We start from the raw sequence: 15546 nt of genomic DNA on the forward strand, positions 1-15546 counted from the left end.
GTGCTATTTATTAAAGGTAAGTACATTTTATCATGTTTTACTACACTAAAAGTTCATTTTACACCTGAGCCTCTTCTCAGAAAGAGAGAACTGTGAAGGTTAGTGGTGAAAGAAAAGAACAAACAGTTTGAAGCATCTGGTATCTGTATTTAGAGACACAGCTCCACAGTAGCGAGAATTAAGACCTCATTTCACAGATAAATCCCTCCTTCTGAACATTCTGCCTGCTTGTGGGAGTGCTTTGGGTGTAACCTGAAATAAAAACCAATCAACATTTTAGCTGCCATTCCCTTTAAGAGGCAGGTGCACTCTGACTTCGGCAGATTACTATTTTAAAGGTGCAGGGCTTCTGCGCTTCTCAGCAGAGGAAACTGAACTGCGTGTTCACGCTGTGAAGGTGTGCAAGCAGGTCATTTACCGGAAGAGCTATGTTATTTTATTTAGAATTATGTTTATTGTTGATGTAAAAAACTGTGTGTGCTGTGTGTCCGTGTGTTTGTGTAACAAACATAGCTGTACGTGTGTTGGGCATGCATCGCACACCTAAATATATGCATGTACACAGTGTTGTGCGTAAACGAGTTCATAAGAACGCGTTCATTGAACACACTCATTTTTTCGTGCACGTTGAACTGAACGCAAAACATTTTTTAATAAAGAACTTGAACGTGAATTAGTTCACAGTATGTGTCATGAATGAGCGCGAAAGAGAGAGAGAAAGAGAGAAAGAGAGAGAGAGCGGAGCGCAAGGGGGAGAGAGAGAGAGAGAGAGAGAGAGAGAAAGAGAGAAAGAGAGAGAGAGAGCGGAGCGCAAGGGGGAGAGAGAGAGAGAGAGAGGAGCGCGAGAGAGAGAAAGAGAAAGCGGAGCGCGAGGGCGAGAGAGAGAGAGCGGAGCGCGAGGGCGAGAGAGAGAGAGAGTGTGGAGCGCGAGGGCGAGAGAGAGAGAGCGAGGAGCGCAAGAGCGAGAGAGAGAGAGAGCATGAACTGAACTATTTCAGAATTAAAATTGTGAACAGACCTCACTTTCAGATCACCACACCCATTAGTGTAATATAATCATAAACTCTGAAACTACATCAAAGGTGTAAAATTAACTATGGGATGTAGACAGATAGAGCCAAGAGACTTTGTATTGCAACAAACCTCAAGCAAACCCTACACATTACTGTATTATTGTATTATTAAAACAGAACAGCTGATTTGATTGTAATTGGTTCCATTTTTCTTTATGTTAATAGTTCAGGTGTTTTGTTGAATTAATCCAGTTTTTACATAAGACAGTCCTAAATGATTTGTTTTGAAACCAAATATGGGAAATAACTGTATAATGTATGATTCAGCACTAGACTACACTTTGCAGTATTTGTGTCTGGCTGTATTTTAGCTTAAAGGTATCTTTAGGCTCTAACCTATTTACACTTTCTGGGGGCGACGCTCTGATTGAAGTCGCTCTGGCTAAGAGCGTCGGCTAAATGTCAGGAATTTACATGGAAATGTGTTTAACAAGTGTCGCTTACAGCTGAAATGCCGGGGTCCGGGCACTCCTGCGCCTCGTCGGTGGTACACAGCTTTTCGAACACGCAGGAGCGGGTCCGAGCGCACCACACGCACTGGTATTTGGGGTCCGCGTTCTTACACAGACTGCAGTCCTCTCGGCCCAGCGAGCAGTTATACAGAGTGACTGAAGAGAGAAAGACAAAGACTTATTCATCATAATAAAGTAACCTTTAGAAGAACAATATCGATCTAACTCTCCATTATAATCAAAACAACATGCTCCTTCAAGTGTATATAAAAATAAAGGCGCTGAAGCGGTGGATACTGGAGACGGTTTGAAAGTCTTACTTCATTAGATCAACAGATTGACTGCAGCACAAAGGCAAATTAAACACCTGTCAACACTAGACTCACCATTGAGCGTGCTGTCAATCTTCTTCTCGGTGTCTTTGTCTTTAATGTGGAACAGGACACTGGTCTCCTGGGTCTTGTCGTAGGCAAACTACACGCAACACAAAGAGAGAAAGATGGATACAGTAAAGGAAGAGAGAGAGAGAGAGAGAGAGAAAGAGAAAGAGGGAAAGCCATGCTGTTAAAGGAACGTCTTGCTTCTACATGAGGCCTGTGTTGTTGTGCAGTCACACTTGAATAAGAGTCTGTACTCCACCTATCTGCAGGCGCTCTGCCGTTCACAAACCCCCTCTCGCGCTTGCTCTCAACACATCTGGCAGTAAGTCAAACACAGCTGAAGAGAGTCGATGGTGTAGGAGAGTAGCTTGGGGCCTGTGCGCACTTCTCGACGCCGTTTTCCTGCCTCAGTCAGAGCCTCAGGCAGGCAGAGAGCCGTCCACCGAGCAGAGCTGTGACAGGCCGGTGTTTAACCAACAGGGGGTGCCGTAATCTCAAACTCCCCACGGTGCTGCTTGCTGCTGCAGGTGGCCCATCACTACTGAAGCCCACCTCCACCAGTTTCCCCCTCACTTCAGATGCGCTCTTACAAATAAACATTTCTAAGCGGCTTTGGGAGAAAAATGTGGTTCCAGAAAAAAAAAAAAATCATTTTTGAAATAAACATTCATTTAAAGCCTAAATCTGAGCTTAAAAGGGTTTTTATGCTTGTTATGAACATGTTACGAATGAAAGGTTCTTAATGGACTAAGGGCGTTTTTACACCTGTAGTTCGTTTCTCTGGTCCGGATCAGTTGATGAGTTTGTTAAGTGCAGCATTTTCTCCCTCTGTTTGGTTTGGTTTCACACAGACATAAACCTAAACGCACCAAAATGTGCATCAATAAACTATGCGAGCAGGCTGTGTCCTCTGATTGGTCAGAGCTGTGTGGAGTGGGAGTAAATATAAATATATATATATATAAAAAAAAGTAAATATAGCGAGAAGATTCTGTGTTACAGCTCGTATATCTGTGCTTCAACACAATACTGAACGCTGAAACGCTGCACTTTTAAACACAGTGTTTCGACGTGCAGCACAGATGTAAACATAGTAAATCAGTCATGCAGCTGTGAGCAGTGAACGCAGCACAGACAGCGCTTGCATGGACACAACGTCTGTGTTTATAGCTATGGTAATTAGCGCTATCCGTCTAATATATCAGATTAAGCTGCACATTATCAACAGTTTAGCTCAAATAAATAGACTATATTTAATAGCTGGGTCGGATCGAGACTGGATTACGTTCCCACCACAAGTGAACCGCTCCAGAGTTCGTTTGGGATCCTCTAGGTGGACTCGGTCCTGTTCTTTTGATCCGCACCCAAATGCGATTACTGTTTTCACACCTGCTCAATCGAACCGCACTAAAGTTACAAACGAACCAGAGTTCCTATTGACCAGACCAAATAGTGCCTGGTGTGAAAACACCCTAAGAGTGATTCTTCCATGGCACTATATCATTCAAAAGTCTTCTCTCCGCCCTGGCCCCGCCCTGTCTTTAGTGTTCCCACCTGTCTCATTTGTAACAACCCCCCCTCGTTACTACCCCAGGTGTTCCTTGTCTGTGTCTGTGTATATAAAGTAACCCCATGCTTTCGTTTGCTTTTGACCTTGATGTTTGGCCGCTGTTGTTTGTTTGATCCACAATCCTGCCGTGTTTCTGGATTGTAATCTTTAGTTAGTTAGTTTGTTTCTTTGGTTTTTTATTTGACATCTGGTTTGTTAGACCTTATTAGTAGATTTTATGTGAGATCGAATCAAATGAATTAATTGATTCAGAAAATTAATCTATCTTGTGATACATTCGATTCTTCACCCACCACAGTGACATCTCTATTGGAATTCAGACACTTTATCTGTTTGTCTTCATGTTTAAAATGATCCTAAACAGCAGACCCAGGTCTTTTCCAAGACCCTTTATTTTCACAAATGCACAAATGCTAATGGTTTGACAACTTATGAGCAATAAATAATGAAGCTAAGGAACATGAGTGTGATTTTTTTTCCACAAAAAAGTCTGACAATAGTGTAACAATAAGATCAGAGATCTGATTTTTCAAATCTCATTAAAAAAATATTTGGGGATAAAACATTCTGATCTCAGATCAGCTGCTTTCAATGAATCAATTAAGTTTGAATCCAAGATTTGAAATTGACAACTTTTAAGTCCTTAAGTTTGTTTTTTTGCAATGGCAAATATTAAAAGCCCCTTTCATTTGCATCCTGGCTCTGTGTGATATTAATCTATTTACACTTTTTTGGTTGTTAAAATGTTAATAAATACAAATTCCATGAACTAAAGTACAACAGAATTTCAACTTCTAATAATATTTAATACTGTGTGCACATTATGCTTCATAATTGGGCATAGTCATGCTTTGTTGTTTCAGAAAAAAATCTATTTAAAGGCATTTTTACACCTTAATACCACATTGACACCTGGTCATTCATGTGAATAGAATCTGGATTGTACCCTAATAAGATTTTAAACACATGCATTTACACCTGATGGTTAAATATGTCTACAATTAGTCAGACTGAAATCTAATTGCTATTTGGAACAGAATATGCAAATTTACTCATTAATCCTACAATTAACTAAATAATTTAGTTATAGACTAAAATTAGCTGAATAGCCCAACAAAAGACTACAATCAAGGGATTAACCCAGTAAAAGACTACAATTAAGGGATTAATTTAGTAATAGACTACAATTAACTGGACAACAAAGTTATAGTCTACAATTAATAGATTAACTCAGTAATAGACTACAATTAACAGATTAACTCAGTAATAGACTACAATTAACAGACTAACCCAGTAATAGACTACAATTAACAGATTAACCCAGTAATAAATTACAATTAAGGGATTAACCCAGTAATAAATTACAATTAATTTAGGAACCCTGTAATAGACTACAATTAACAGATTAAGCCAGAAATAGACTACAATTAAGGGATTAACCAAGGAATACACTACAATTAACTGAACAACAAAGTTATAGGCTACAATTAACAGATTAACCCAGTAATAAACTGCAATTAACAGATTAACCCAGTAATAGATTACAATTAATTTAGTAACCCAGTAATAAACTACAATTAACAGATTAGCCCAGTAATAAACTACAATTAAGGGATTTACCCAGTAATAGACTACAATTAACTCAATGTCCAAGTAATCGTCCACAGTTAACAGATTAACTCAGTAATAAACTACAATTAACTGAACATTGCGACACAATGTTACATTTCTAGAGTAATGCAGGTTGGGTATAAATAGGCTTTTACTGGGGGAAGTTTTGGTTGTAATGGGAGAACTTTTGGTTGTCTCGGAGAGATTTTATTTACACTGCTAAACAGTGGCCCAAATGCATTTCAGACCAACTCCAGAAGTGGTTTGTGCATTTACACTTGCATTCCTTGGCTTTGCCTTATCCAGATATAATCCTGATGACTGACGACAGATAAAGTGACCATCTGCAATGGTCTGGCTCCATCTTCCTGGATTGTGAATTAAATTATACTTGCAATAGATGGGTCAGATCAAGGTCAGATCATGCTTGGATCATCAACAAACCACATCAGAGTTCACTTGGCACTGATACTGAGACCATCTCTTCTCAGGAGTTTCATAAGTATAAGCACACCTATTCACACCTGCCCAAATGATCTGCATCAAGATTAAATTCTTATTATTTAACCAGATTAAACACCAAGAGATTCCTTGAGAAATAAACCTACAGTCTGAGTTAATAACATCACACATCCTGTATGTACTGAAGCTCACCAGGTCAGTCTAAGATTAACCATCTAATAGAAAAATATTGACAACTTAGTGAAGAACTGTCAAAGAGTCAAAAATGACTGTCAGGTGGATAACTGATTGTCAGAGGGTCAATATTATAGACTAACTGCACTGTGTGTGGTCTTGTGTGTTTGTCTATGGGTGTGAGTGTGGTGGTGTGTTCATTTTACCCACCATATATCCGCCGAAAGAGAAGAACGGACCCTCTTCCGTCTTCACATCGTCTTCAACCTGTTTCATTAGCTCTGTGCCGATAGTAAATTCCCGCTCCTGCAGCATCAATAATTCACATGAATTAGTGAACTAATACTGTATGTGGAGTAGGTGCCTGTGCAGAGTGTGTGTGTGTGTGTGTGTGTGTATTGACAGTGACCTTTCTACCCCACAACATCAATAACCACAGAGTTAATATTGAGCTAATACATTACTCAACAGACTCCAGCACCGGCAGCATCAATGAGGCCTTGCCCAGTACACCATGCACTGTGCACCAGTTCAGTTTTTCACCATATTCTAATCACGGGGGGAATAAATAAAGACAAATACTGATCCTACATCAGCTCTGTCTCAGTCCTGAAGCCAGAATAATATGAATGCGAGCAAACAACACACACACACACACACACAAACACTGCTGCACATCCTGAGCTCTTAACATAAAACATTTACACAGCTTTCACTGGAATCATGTCAGAAACATGAGCTCTGCTCGGGCTGCAGAGTTTTTACAGTACGCTGAAGGCATAGTACGTTTTTATAGTCAGTTATAGTTGACCAGTGATGACTGTTAACACACAGGAGCCTTGCAGGTTCCAAGTTAGCATCAAATTAGCACACAGGCTAAAGCATGAACACTGAGAGCAACATTATGTAGAATTTGACCTTAAAATAACAGAATCATTAAGATGCTCCAGTGATAGAGAGAAACAGAGAGTATTGTCTCTGTCACTGCCACTCCAGGATGCTCGGAACCCCGCTAACGCACAATATAACTTTGGTGGAACTGAACAACCCCTCGTGTAAGAATTGCATAATGCTACGTAACTAGAATTGTACTTGTGTAAAATCTTGTACTATTACTGTACAATATCAGTCTATACAAGCTTCCTTTACTTTTTTTTTCAAGTTTCTGTATCTTCTAGCAAAGAGGCTGTAAAGCAGCATTATAAAGCTTTCAGAGGTGGAAAGTAACTAATTACATTTACTCACGTTACTGTAATTGAGTAGTTTTGATTTAGAGTCATTTGTAATTTTTAAAGTAGTTTTTAAAATAGGTCATTTTACTTTTACTCAAGTTCATTTTGACACAAGTAATTTACTTCGCTACATTGGACATTTTTAAAAAAAATAAGGGCTGGGGACAAAAAAGACAAATTGTCTGAATAAAAAAAAAAGTGTTTTGTTCTCCATGGCAGCGCAGCTGAACTTCTCCATGCAGTGTTTATTACGGTTAGCTTCTTTACGGCACTGTGCATGCGCCGACCAACATTCTTTTTGTATGATTTCATGTTTTTAATGATAATTCTTTATGTTTTTATTGGGAACATTAAGCAATCTGCTTGAATAAAAAAATGTAAATAGCAGATAAAGCATAGCAATGGCAAGTTAAAAAAATAATAATGAACTGTAAAACTATAAAAATACAGTTTATAGTCACCTATATGACCACAACTTTTAACAGTAAAGAAAAAAAATGGATCATAGAAACCTATGCCACTTGTTCCTGAAACGGTTTCATGGGGAGGTCTGAACAAATACTGCCTGAAAGGTCCAAATTATTTAATTTAATAATTATTTAATTTATGATTTGTACTTTTTTACATCAAATAATTAAAAGTACCTATGTAACTTTTACTCAAAATAAATTTTAAATTGAGTACTTTTTTAAATTTTGCTTGAGTAGAATTTTAGCAAAGGAAAGGTACTGAATTACGTTTTTTCAGTACTTTTTCCACCTTTGATAGCTTTGTATTTACTGTATTGGAGTAAAACTTAATTGCACTGCCACCCATAGCAGAAACATACAGTGTTTAAACAAGGTAAATTCAAGCACTTTTCAAGCCTTTTTGAGCACAATTTTCAGCTTTTTCCAGCACCTTTCAGCTGTGGTAAATTAATGATAATGGTGATATCTCAAAACTATGATTCAGCGACAATCAATATATCGCAAAACTATTCTCCACACTTCACAGCGACTATGCAACTGAGAAACAAAAAAATACTTAAATAATAAATATTAGTAAATAGCAGGAATTGTGGATTTATTGGTGTCAGTTTCACACAATTTGAATACCAATGTTCTTCACCGCATGTTTACCCTATTCATTTGATTGATCCATTACTGTAATAAGTTTGGGGGTGAGTTGAGAGCATTTATACATACATACACTCAAAATTATTGATTCGCTATTTGTCACAATGCAAGATTTTATGGTATTATGTTTACATAAACACAACCAGAATTGTGGTTGGTAATAGCAGAAGGAAATTAAATAAAAGCCTTTATTTTACGCTCTGCAATTTTGTTTAAGTGAACTTTTTTAGTCAGATACTTATTTATTGTAAAGTAAATGTAGTTCGAATTTCAAGCATTTTCAAGCACTTTCTCCAAAATTCCAGCACTTTCCAGGCCTGGAAAACAGAACGTTAAAATTCAAGCATTTTCCAGGATTTCAAGCACCCGTACGAACCCTGAACCTATAGCTCCTATAAGTCTATGTTGCAACCATTGTATTCATCATAAAACATCATATCACACCACAGAAGGCTGTTCTAAACTGAAGGACACTTTGCACACAGTGATTTAGAGGCTGCAACTGATGATGTATCCTTCACGGGCCTTAGTTACCCACATATAGCGTTACCCACACTATATAGTGTATTATTACAGCATTTCACACAAATTTGATTTGGGTTATGCACAGTTATTCATTCCTCACATAAGCTTGTGCAGCTTGTGCAGCTCCACCAAAGTTACATAGTGCAAAAGTGCAAATGTTCCAGGCCAGCAGTGGCAATATAAACAAGGCTGTTCCATTATGAGGAATTTAAAGCTGTTATTTTAAGGTAAACTGGCTACATAATGTTATTTCAGCTCAGTGTTTCTCAATCCTGGTCCTGGCAACCCATTTGCCTCGCTCATTTTTGGTGGTTTCCTGCTTTAACAGCACCCCTGCAGCTCTAAAAGGACTTGTTAATGAGTTGATTAGTTGAATCAGGTGTGTTGGGAGCAGAGAAAGCAATAAATGTAGAGGAGGACTGAAAAACACTGCTTTAACTGAATAGAAGATCATTTTAACTAATAGCAGTGGGAAGCAACACAAGAAAAATATATCACGATTAGTGGTGTCAATCGATTAAAAAAAACAATCAAATTAATCACATTAGAATTATGCTATTAATCACGATTAATCACACTTTTTCTTTCTTAAGACTAAGCTAAATAGAAGAATAAAAGAATCAGCAATCAGCAAAGATTTGCATTAATGGTGCCAATCCCTTAAAAATAAGTGAATTAATCACAACAATATTCTGTGACTAAATCATAGATAAAATTCATGATTTAACTGCATTTCTGAAAAGAATACAGTGTACTAATGGTGTAACATGGTTTACACCTGATGGACTAGATTCTTTTATTACTGTATTATTATATCTCAGGGTAGTTTTGATGCTTTTTAAATGAGAACATTGTAATGTGCTGAGTTACTGAGTTTAACTGAGGGTTTTATTAGAGAGAAAAAAACACGATTGTAGCTCCATATTCCACACCTTCACCTTCTTTTTAAGCTCGAAAAGAAAAGAAACTTAGCATCAGCTGTGAGTGTGTGTTTGTGTATTTGTGTGTGCAAGACCACGCAAGTGTGAGAAAGAAAGAAATAAAGCATTACCTCAACATAAATAATCTTCTGAACTCAACAGTAAGTGAAAAAAAATAAATAAATAAATAAAAAAACAAAAGTAAAAATAAAATCGACAGCCCTAATCACAATACGTACATACACTTACACCATGCGTACGATAGTATACGTATACCAATATTTTGGTTTTCTGGAGTTTCTGTCATTGTAACAAACACACTAAAAAACAGTAGTGCCTGGAATTAAGTGAAAATGTTTTTGTGTTAAAAAAAATATTTTTATTCAAGACTGCACCTACTGCACTGCATTGTGTCCAATTAAACAGAAAGAATTATGCTCTCTTGGACTTTCGGCATGATCAGGATTCCAACTCACCATCTCCTGACAATAAGGCCAAATATTAAACAGATGCACCTCTTGGGAAATGACTTTTTAATGAAACCTTCAGTTGCTCTGTGTTCTCCACGACATGCTTAGAAAACCTTACTGTGCCGTAATTCATAATTCAGTGGACGGGGTGTCACAACTCACCTTGTAGGCACCTAGATTTACACCCTCAAAACTGATGCGGGTCTTAAATCCCACAGGAATGAGGACGGGGTCCGGGTTCTCAAACCGCGGACAGTTCTTCGCCTGTGAACGAACAAACGGAGCTTTTAATATTTCAGTAAAGAGGAAATAAACAGTCTGCCACATGAATAACAATCAACAATCAGGGGAAATCCTTTTTTAAACTCCCACAGGCCAAGCCTTTGTAGACTGTAACATGCACAGAAACACACACACACACACACACACATATATATATATATATATATATATATATATATATATATAGATATAAGTAAGATATGACCTGATTTCTAAAAGTTAAAGATTATTAATTTTTCTCTCTTTTACAGTTTTAAAATAACAACAAAAGACCAGCAGCAAATGATATGGGATTTTCACCCGTTATTCCTTGCAAAAATTGGTTTCTTTTGATGTCCATTCACACATTCTCTATAATGCTTGGGATGCATGAGTGTGACAGCCATACGACATTTAAGAGGGCTGTGAGGGGGCAACCTCCTAAGGGAGTCCTTTCTGGATTGTTCAGAATCAATTCCCCTGCCGAAGATGTGTGTTTAGGGTCCTTATCCTGCAATAGAGGGTCTCCTTTTGTGACGTTTGCATCCATATTTGCAGGTGTTTATTTAATTCTGTTTTTCCATCTACCAGCAAAATGTTGACCGTGTCACTGACTGCAACACAAGCCCAGTAACAGTTGGAGAGGTGTGCTTTTAATGAAATAATGATGATGATGATGATCATGATAATTCAGCCAGTTTGTAACCACATAATACAAAAACACTACAAACATTGACAGCAAAATAGTGACACAGGCGGAAGCATTATGCTCATAATTATGCCTGTCCAACATAACAAATTAAGCAACCCTTCAGAATTCATACATTATTTAAAAAAAATTAGAATATTAATAATAAAATAAAGAAAAAAAGAAAAAGAAAATAAAATGAACACTTGTAACCTTCAAAAATGCTTTACTTTTTTATTATTTTTTTCTATTTTTTACAGCCCCTCCGTACTGGAGTTATGGGTTAAAAATCAAGGTCAGGTACATTGGATACGACAATTTTATACTATAACTATTTATATACAGTACCAGTCAAAAGTTGGGCAAACAAACAATTCAGTTTTTTTTTCATTATTTAAAACTTTTCTGCATTGTAGATTGAAGTACATTAAAGTCAATTAAACTATAAGGAAAACATCTGGAACTATTTGGTGTATGGTGAATATCTCTATTTCATTAATTATGTTCTAATCCATACTACGGCAAGAACTACTCAACCAAGTAAAGACAAAAATAACTTTGAGAAATCATAAGTCAGTCAATCTGGAAAATTTCAAGAACTTTGAAAGTATCCTTAAGTGCAGTCACAAACATTAAAATGATGAAACTGGCTCTCATCAGGACCACCCCAGGAAAGGAAGAGTAGTAGTTACCTCTGTTGTACTGGATAAATACATCAGAGTTAACAGAACCTCAGACAAGAGCACCTAAATACGTTAAAGAGTATTTCGGTTTGTTTAAAACTTTTGAGTTACTACATTTATGATTTCTTATGTGTTCCTTTATAGTCTGTATACCTTCAGTATTAATTTACAGTGCAAAAAAGATGTGTCTAAACTTACAAAGTACTGGCTGGTACTTTATATAGCATTAATAAACAGACAAATTAATGCAATAATTTACATAACGCCGCTCGAGGTGTTGTAGAACATGGAACACATATTAAAAAGAGGATTCCTATTATTTGCATATTATTTGAAGTTTTGTAACGATGCTTTGGCCATCTAATAGAAGCAGACTATGCAGTCTAATATGATAGCACAGCAATAAAGCACAGAGCTTCGTAAGCACAGTAAACAGTCGTCCTGCACAAACAAAAGATTAAAAAAAGGTTTGCTAGTTCTGCACCTGTTTATGTTTGATGATGTTGGGTCCTTTTTCATTATCGTTCATATCCGAGCAGGTGTGGTCAGCAGTATTCCACTGACACGCCCACGGTCTGCTCACGCAGGCTGTACATCTATAAGGCAAGCGGAGGGGGGAAAAAAAGAAGCAGAAAGTGATTTATATAAAAAATAAATAAATATATAAATAAATAAATAAATACAAATTTCCATTTCCAGAGGGAAAGGATAGCGAAGCATCAACACACAGACCCCACAGATCTGTAATTACATTTTTCAGCAGTGTGTAAATGTTGAGTGGAAATAATACATCTCTGCAGGTCCCAAGAAACAATGCACATTCATCAGCTATATTCCAGAGTGCTACAAAAAAAAGAGAAAAAAAATATACACAAAGCACACAGTGCTGGAGCAGGAAAGAGAAGAAGAAGAAAAAAAAAACAAAAAACACCAGAGATCACCTTTTGCTTTTGATGAATGAATAGGAAACTAAAGCAATTTCCTGAGCTTGGTGTGGAGGTGAAAAAAAAAAAAAAGGAAAGGAAGAGAAAATGCAAGGAGTCCCTATAGAAGCAAATTCAATTTCAGTATCACTCATGCATCACAATTTATGAGTAAACCTTAGTTTCATCTGTGCAGATGCTCGTATTCATTAAACACACACACACACACACACACATAGACAAACACGCGAGCGTGAGTACACAAACACACACACACACACACTCAAACACACGCACAGTGTGGCGTCAGCACAAAGCGGTGACACTCTCGCTGACACTGAGAGAGGAGAGGAGAAGAGAGGAGAGGAGAAGCCACTCACGGAGTGTTTTCCGCTTTGCGGATGGCTGCTGCACAGTTGTAGAAGTCAAACTCGCGAGAGGCCACCTCCACACTATCATTCACGTACACTCGCACCAGCACTGCCACGAAATCTAGACAGGGAGACAGAAACATCAGGAGAAAAGCACCATCAAACCATCACCGTCACAAACACAGCGCTCTGCACTTCCTACAACACTTCCAGGAACTGTATCTTTATCCTTTTTTAAACACTGAGCACTGAGTACTGAGACAGTTTATTAGGCAAAATTAGAAGAAAAAACATTTTTAAGCAGTAATATCAATGTGAGAATATTATTGTGTGTGTGTGTGTGTGTGTGTTTGTGTTGCACTGGAGTAATGCTGCACTAGAATTTTAATACATCAGTGTCACTGTCAAAAATAATCAGCCATCACATCAGATATATATATATATATATATATATATATATATATATATATATATATATATATATATACTCTACTGTGAGCTTCTGTCATGTCAATGTGGTTGCTGTGCTGAAAACTATCCACTGTCCACTTTCCAAAAAAAGTATCTGATTCCTATAGTGATCTCTATTGTAATCTCACATAAAGTTATTATATTTGCTCACTAAAGCCCTATCCGGACAGGATTAGTTTCTCAGGGGGGGTCCTCTGAGATTTTTTTCCTGTCCAGAACAACTATGTACATGTATGTGTTTTCCTCAGACGTCCTCTGAGAAAACTTCAGGCTGAATTATCTACTGTTTTTCGCTGAACTCTGTGGTCCTCCGGTAAAGTTTGTCCCATCTGGACACACATCTTTGAATTTTATCACCTCGCGTTTAATAAATAGCTATTCGTCCACTGCAACGCATCATAATTACACTTTGGGTGTACGTTCCCAAAGAGATTTGTATAAACCCAACAGCGAGTGGAAATGGAGGAGCTACTGAACGCGATGTCATGTGACCGAGAAAACCTAAAAACTCACTGGTCCACCTGTTTTTTTTCAATTGCACTGATTTTTTCAAAATCACTGAGTAGAAGCGTGAAATATTTTAAACCAATTCCGTCTGAATAAGTCTGAAGGCCCAATTTCTAATCTCATTTCACCCCATGTCCCAACACCCCTTAGCCCTACCTCTCTGTTTTTTAGCACATCCACACCTAAGCGTTGAGTGTGTTCATTTGTGTTGGGATCCAGTGTAAGAGTAAAGTGTTGACAGACGTGTATAAAGTATTAGAGACCCAGACTCTAAAAAGTGACTTGAGTTGAAGTTGAAGTGTTCTTTAAGCTCCTCACTTATGTGGAAGTACTAAAGTATTGAACATTTTTTGTACTTAAGTACTGCAAGTACTTAATCTCCCTCATCTGCTGACTTACCATGGACCAACCCTAACTTCCCACAGATCCCTCCGTCAGAAGAAGTCTGCTGGCTAATCCTGTTGTGTACTGCCTGAGGTTCTCTATCTATGCAACTTTGCAAGTGATCTATGCAAGTTCCTTATTGTATTGTAATAATAATAGCACTGTAAATGGGGCTAGACACTCAATAACATACATTTTCACTCTTTTTGTTTCTCTGCTTGTTGTCCACTTTCTGTTCACGTTTTCTGCACTCTTTAGTTCACCTCCTAAACACGAGTGCTCATTATCAAGGAAACTTACAGTTCACGGTTCTTTGCAGACGTTAACAGACCTGGATGCTCTAGACAAACTAAAAACATCCCATTCCCCAGTCCTTCAGCTTTGTTCCGCCATATATTTTCTTCAACCTGTGCATTTTTTATAGAGTGTTGCATCAAATATTTTTTTTGGTTCTGCTGCAAACTAAATCATCTCTTCTCCTGAGGTCTTCATGCTCATTTGTTTGGTCTGCAACCAAAACAATGAATCTCTGTTGCTCAGGAGAGCTCAGCAGAGATTGCTCAGCTCGAGTTTAACTCATCCGACAACACAAACAAATCAAACACACGTTGATTCAAATATTTATTCAGGGTTGCAATCCTTCAGTTTCGGGCTTAGTATGAAAGACAACAATAAATATGCGATTCTGTTTGTACAACTTTTTTTTTGTCTGATTTGGTGTGAAAGTGCATTAAGTAAAATATCAGTTTACAGCATGGAAACCATGGTTCCATTACCTTTTCTTCTACAGAAATGAAACTCCAATATCAATTTCAATATCATCAAAAAGTTGTTTTAGGTTTTTATGGTAGAAACTCAATTCAAAAAGTGAAACTCATATATTATATAGGTTAATTACACTACTCAAAAACCTGAAATTTTTGGATATTAATCTACATTTTTGAGATGCGCCAGTTGCCAGTTTGCCCAGTAACTTTAATGTTTTAACAGCACAATCTGTCATTCCTGGAGTGGATTTAAAATTCAGTAAACATATTGAGAAACTATATGTGTGCATGATTATTTCACTCAGTAACTATTAATTTATTCATCTAACCATCTTGATTACCATATTGTACCATCTTTACAAAAATATGCACTTTACAGGACATTTTGGAACAAGAAAATTACATTAAAAAACAATTAGCACTAACACTGCAGTATGTTTCGTTTCAATGTAGTATTTTTAGGTTTAGGCAGTATTTAAAATATTAAAATTTTGCATCACATAA

At 37.3% G+C, this 15546-nt stretch overlaps 1 protein-coding gene across 1 annotated transcript in view; it reads right to left on the reverse strand.

Annotated features, from left to right (window-relative positions):
• plxnb2b (plexin b2b) overlaps positions 1-15546 on the reverse strand; it is a 295240-nt gene that overhangs the window by 59648 nt on the left and 220046 nt on the right. The window contains exons 9-14 of the mRNA XM_049474378.1: positions 12923-13034; positions 12104-12215; positions 10150-10251; positions 5933-6028; positions 1912-1999; positions 1518-1681 (exon numbers count right to left, since the gene is read on the reverse strand). Coding sequence (XP_049330335.1) covers positions 1518-1681; positions 1912-1999; positions 5933-6028; positions 10150-10251; positions 12104-12215; positions 12923-13034 — 674 coding nt within the window. The remainder of the gene's footprint in view (positions 1-1517; positions 1682-1911; positions 2000-5932; positions 6029-10149; positions 10252-12103; positions 12216-12922; positions 13035-15546) is intronic.

The sequence above is a fragment of the Astyanax mexicanus genome, chromosome 2 (assembly GCF_023375975.1).
Source record: "Astyanax mexicanus isolate ESR-SI-001 chromosome 2, AstMex3_surface, whole genome shotgun sequence".
NCBI lineage: Eukaryota > Metazoa > Chordata > Actinopteri > Characiformes > Acestrorhamphidae > Astyanax > Astyanax mexicanus.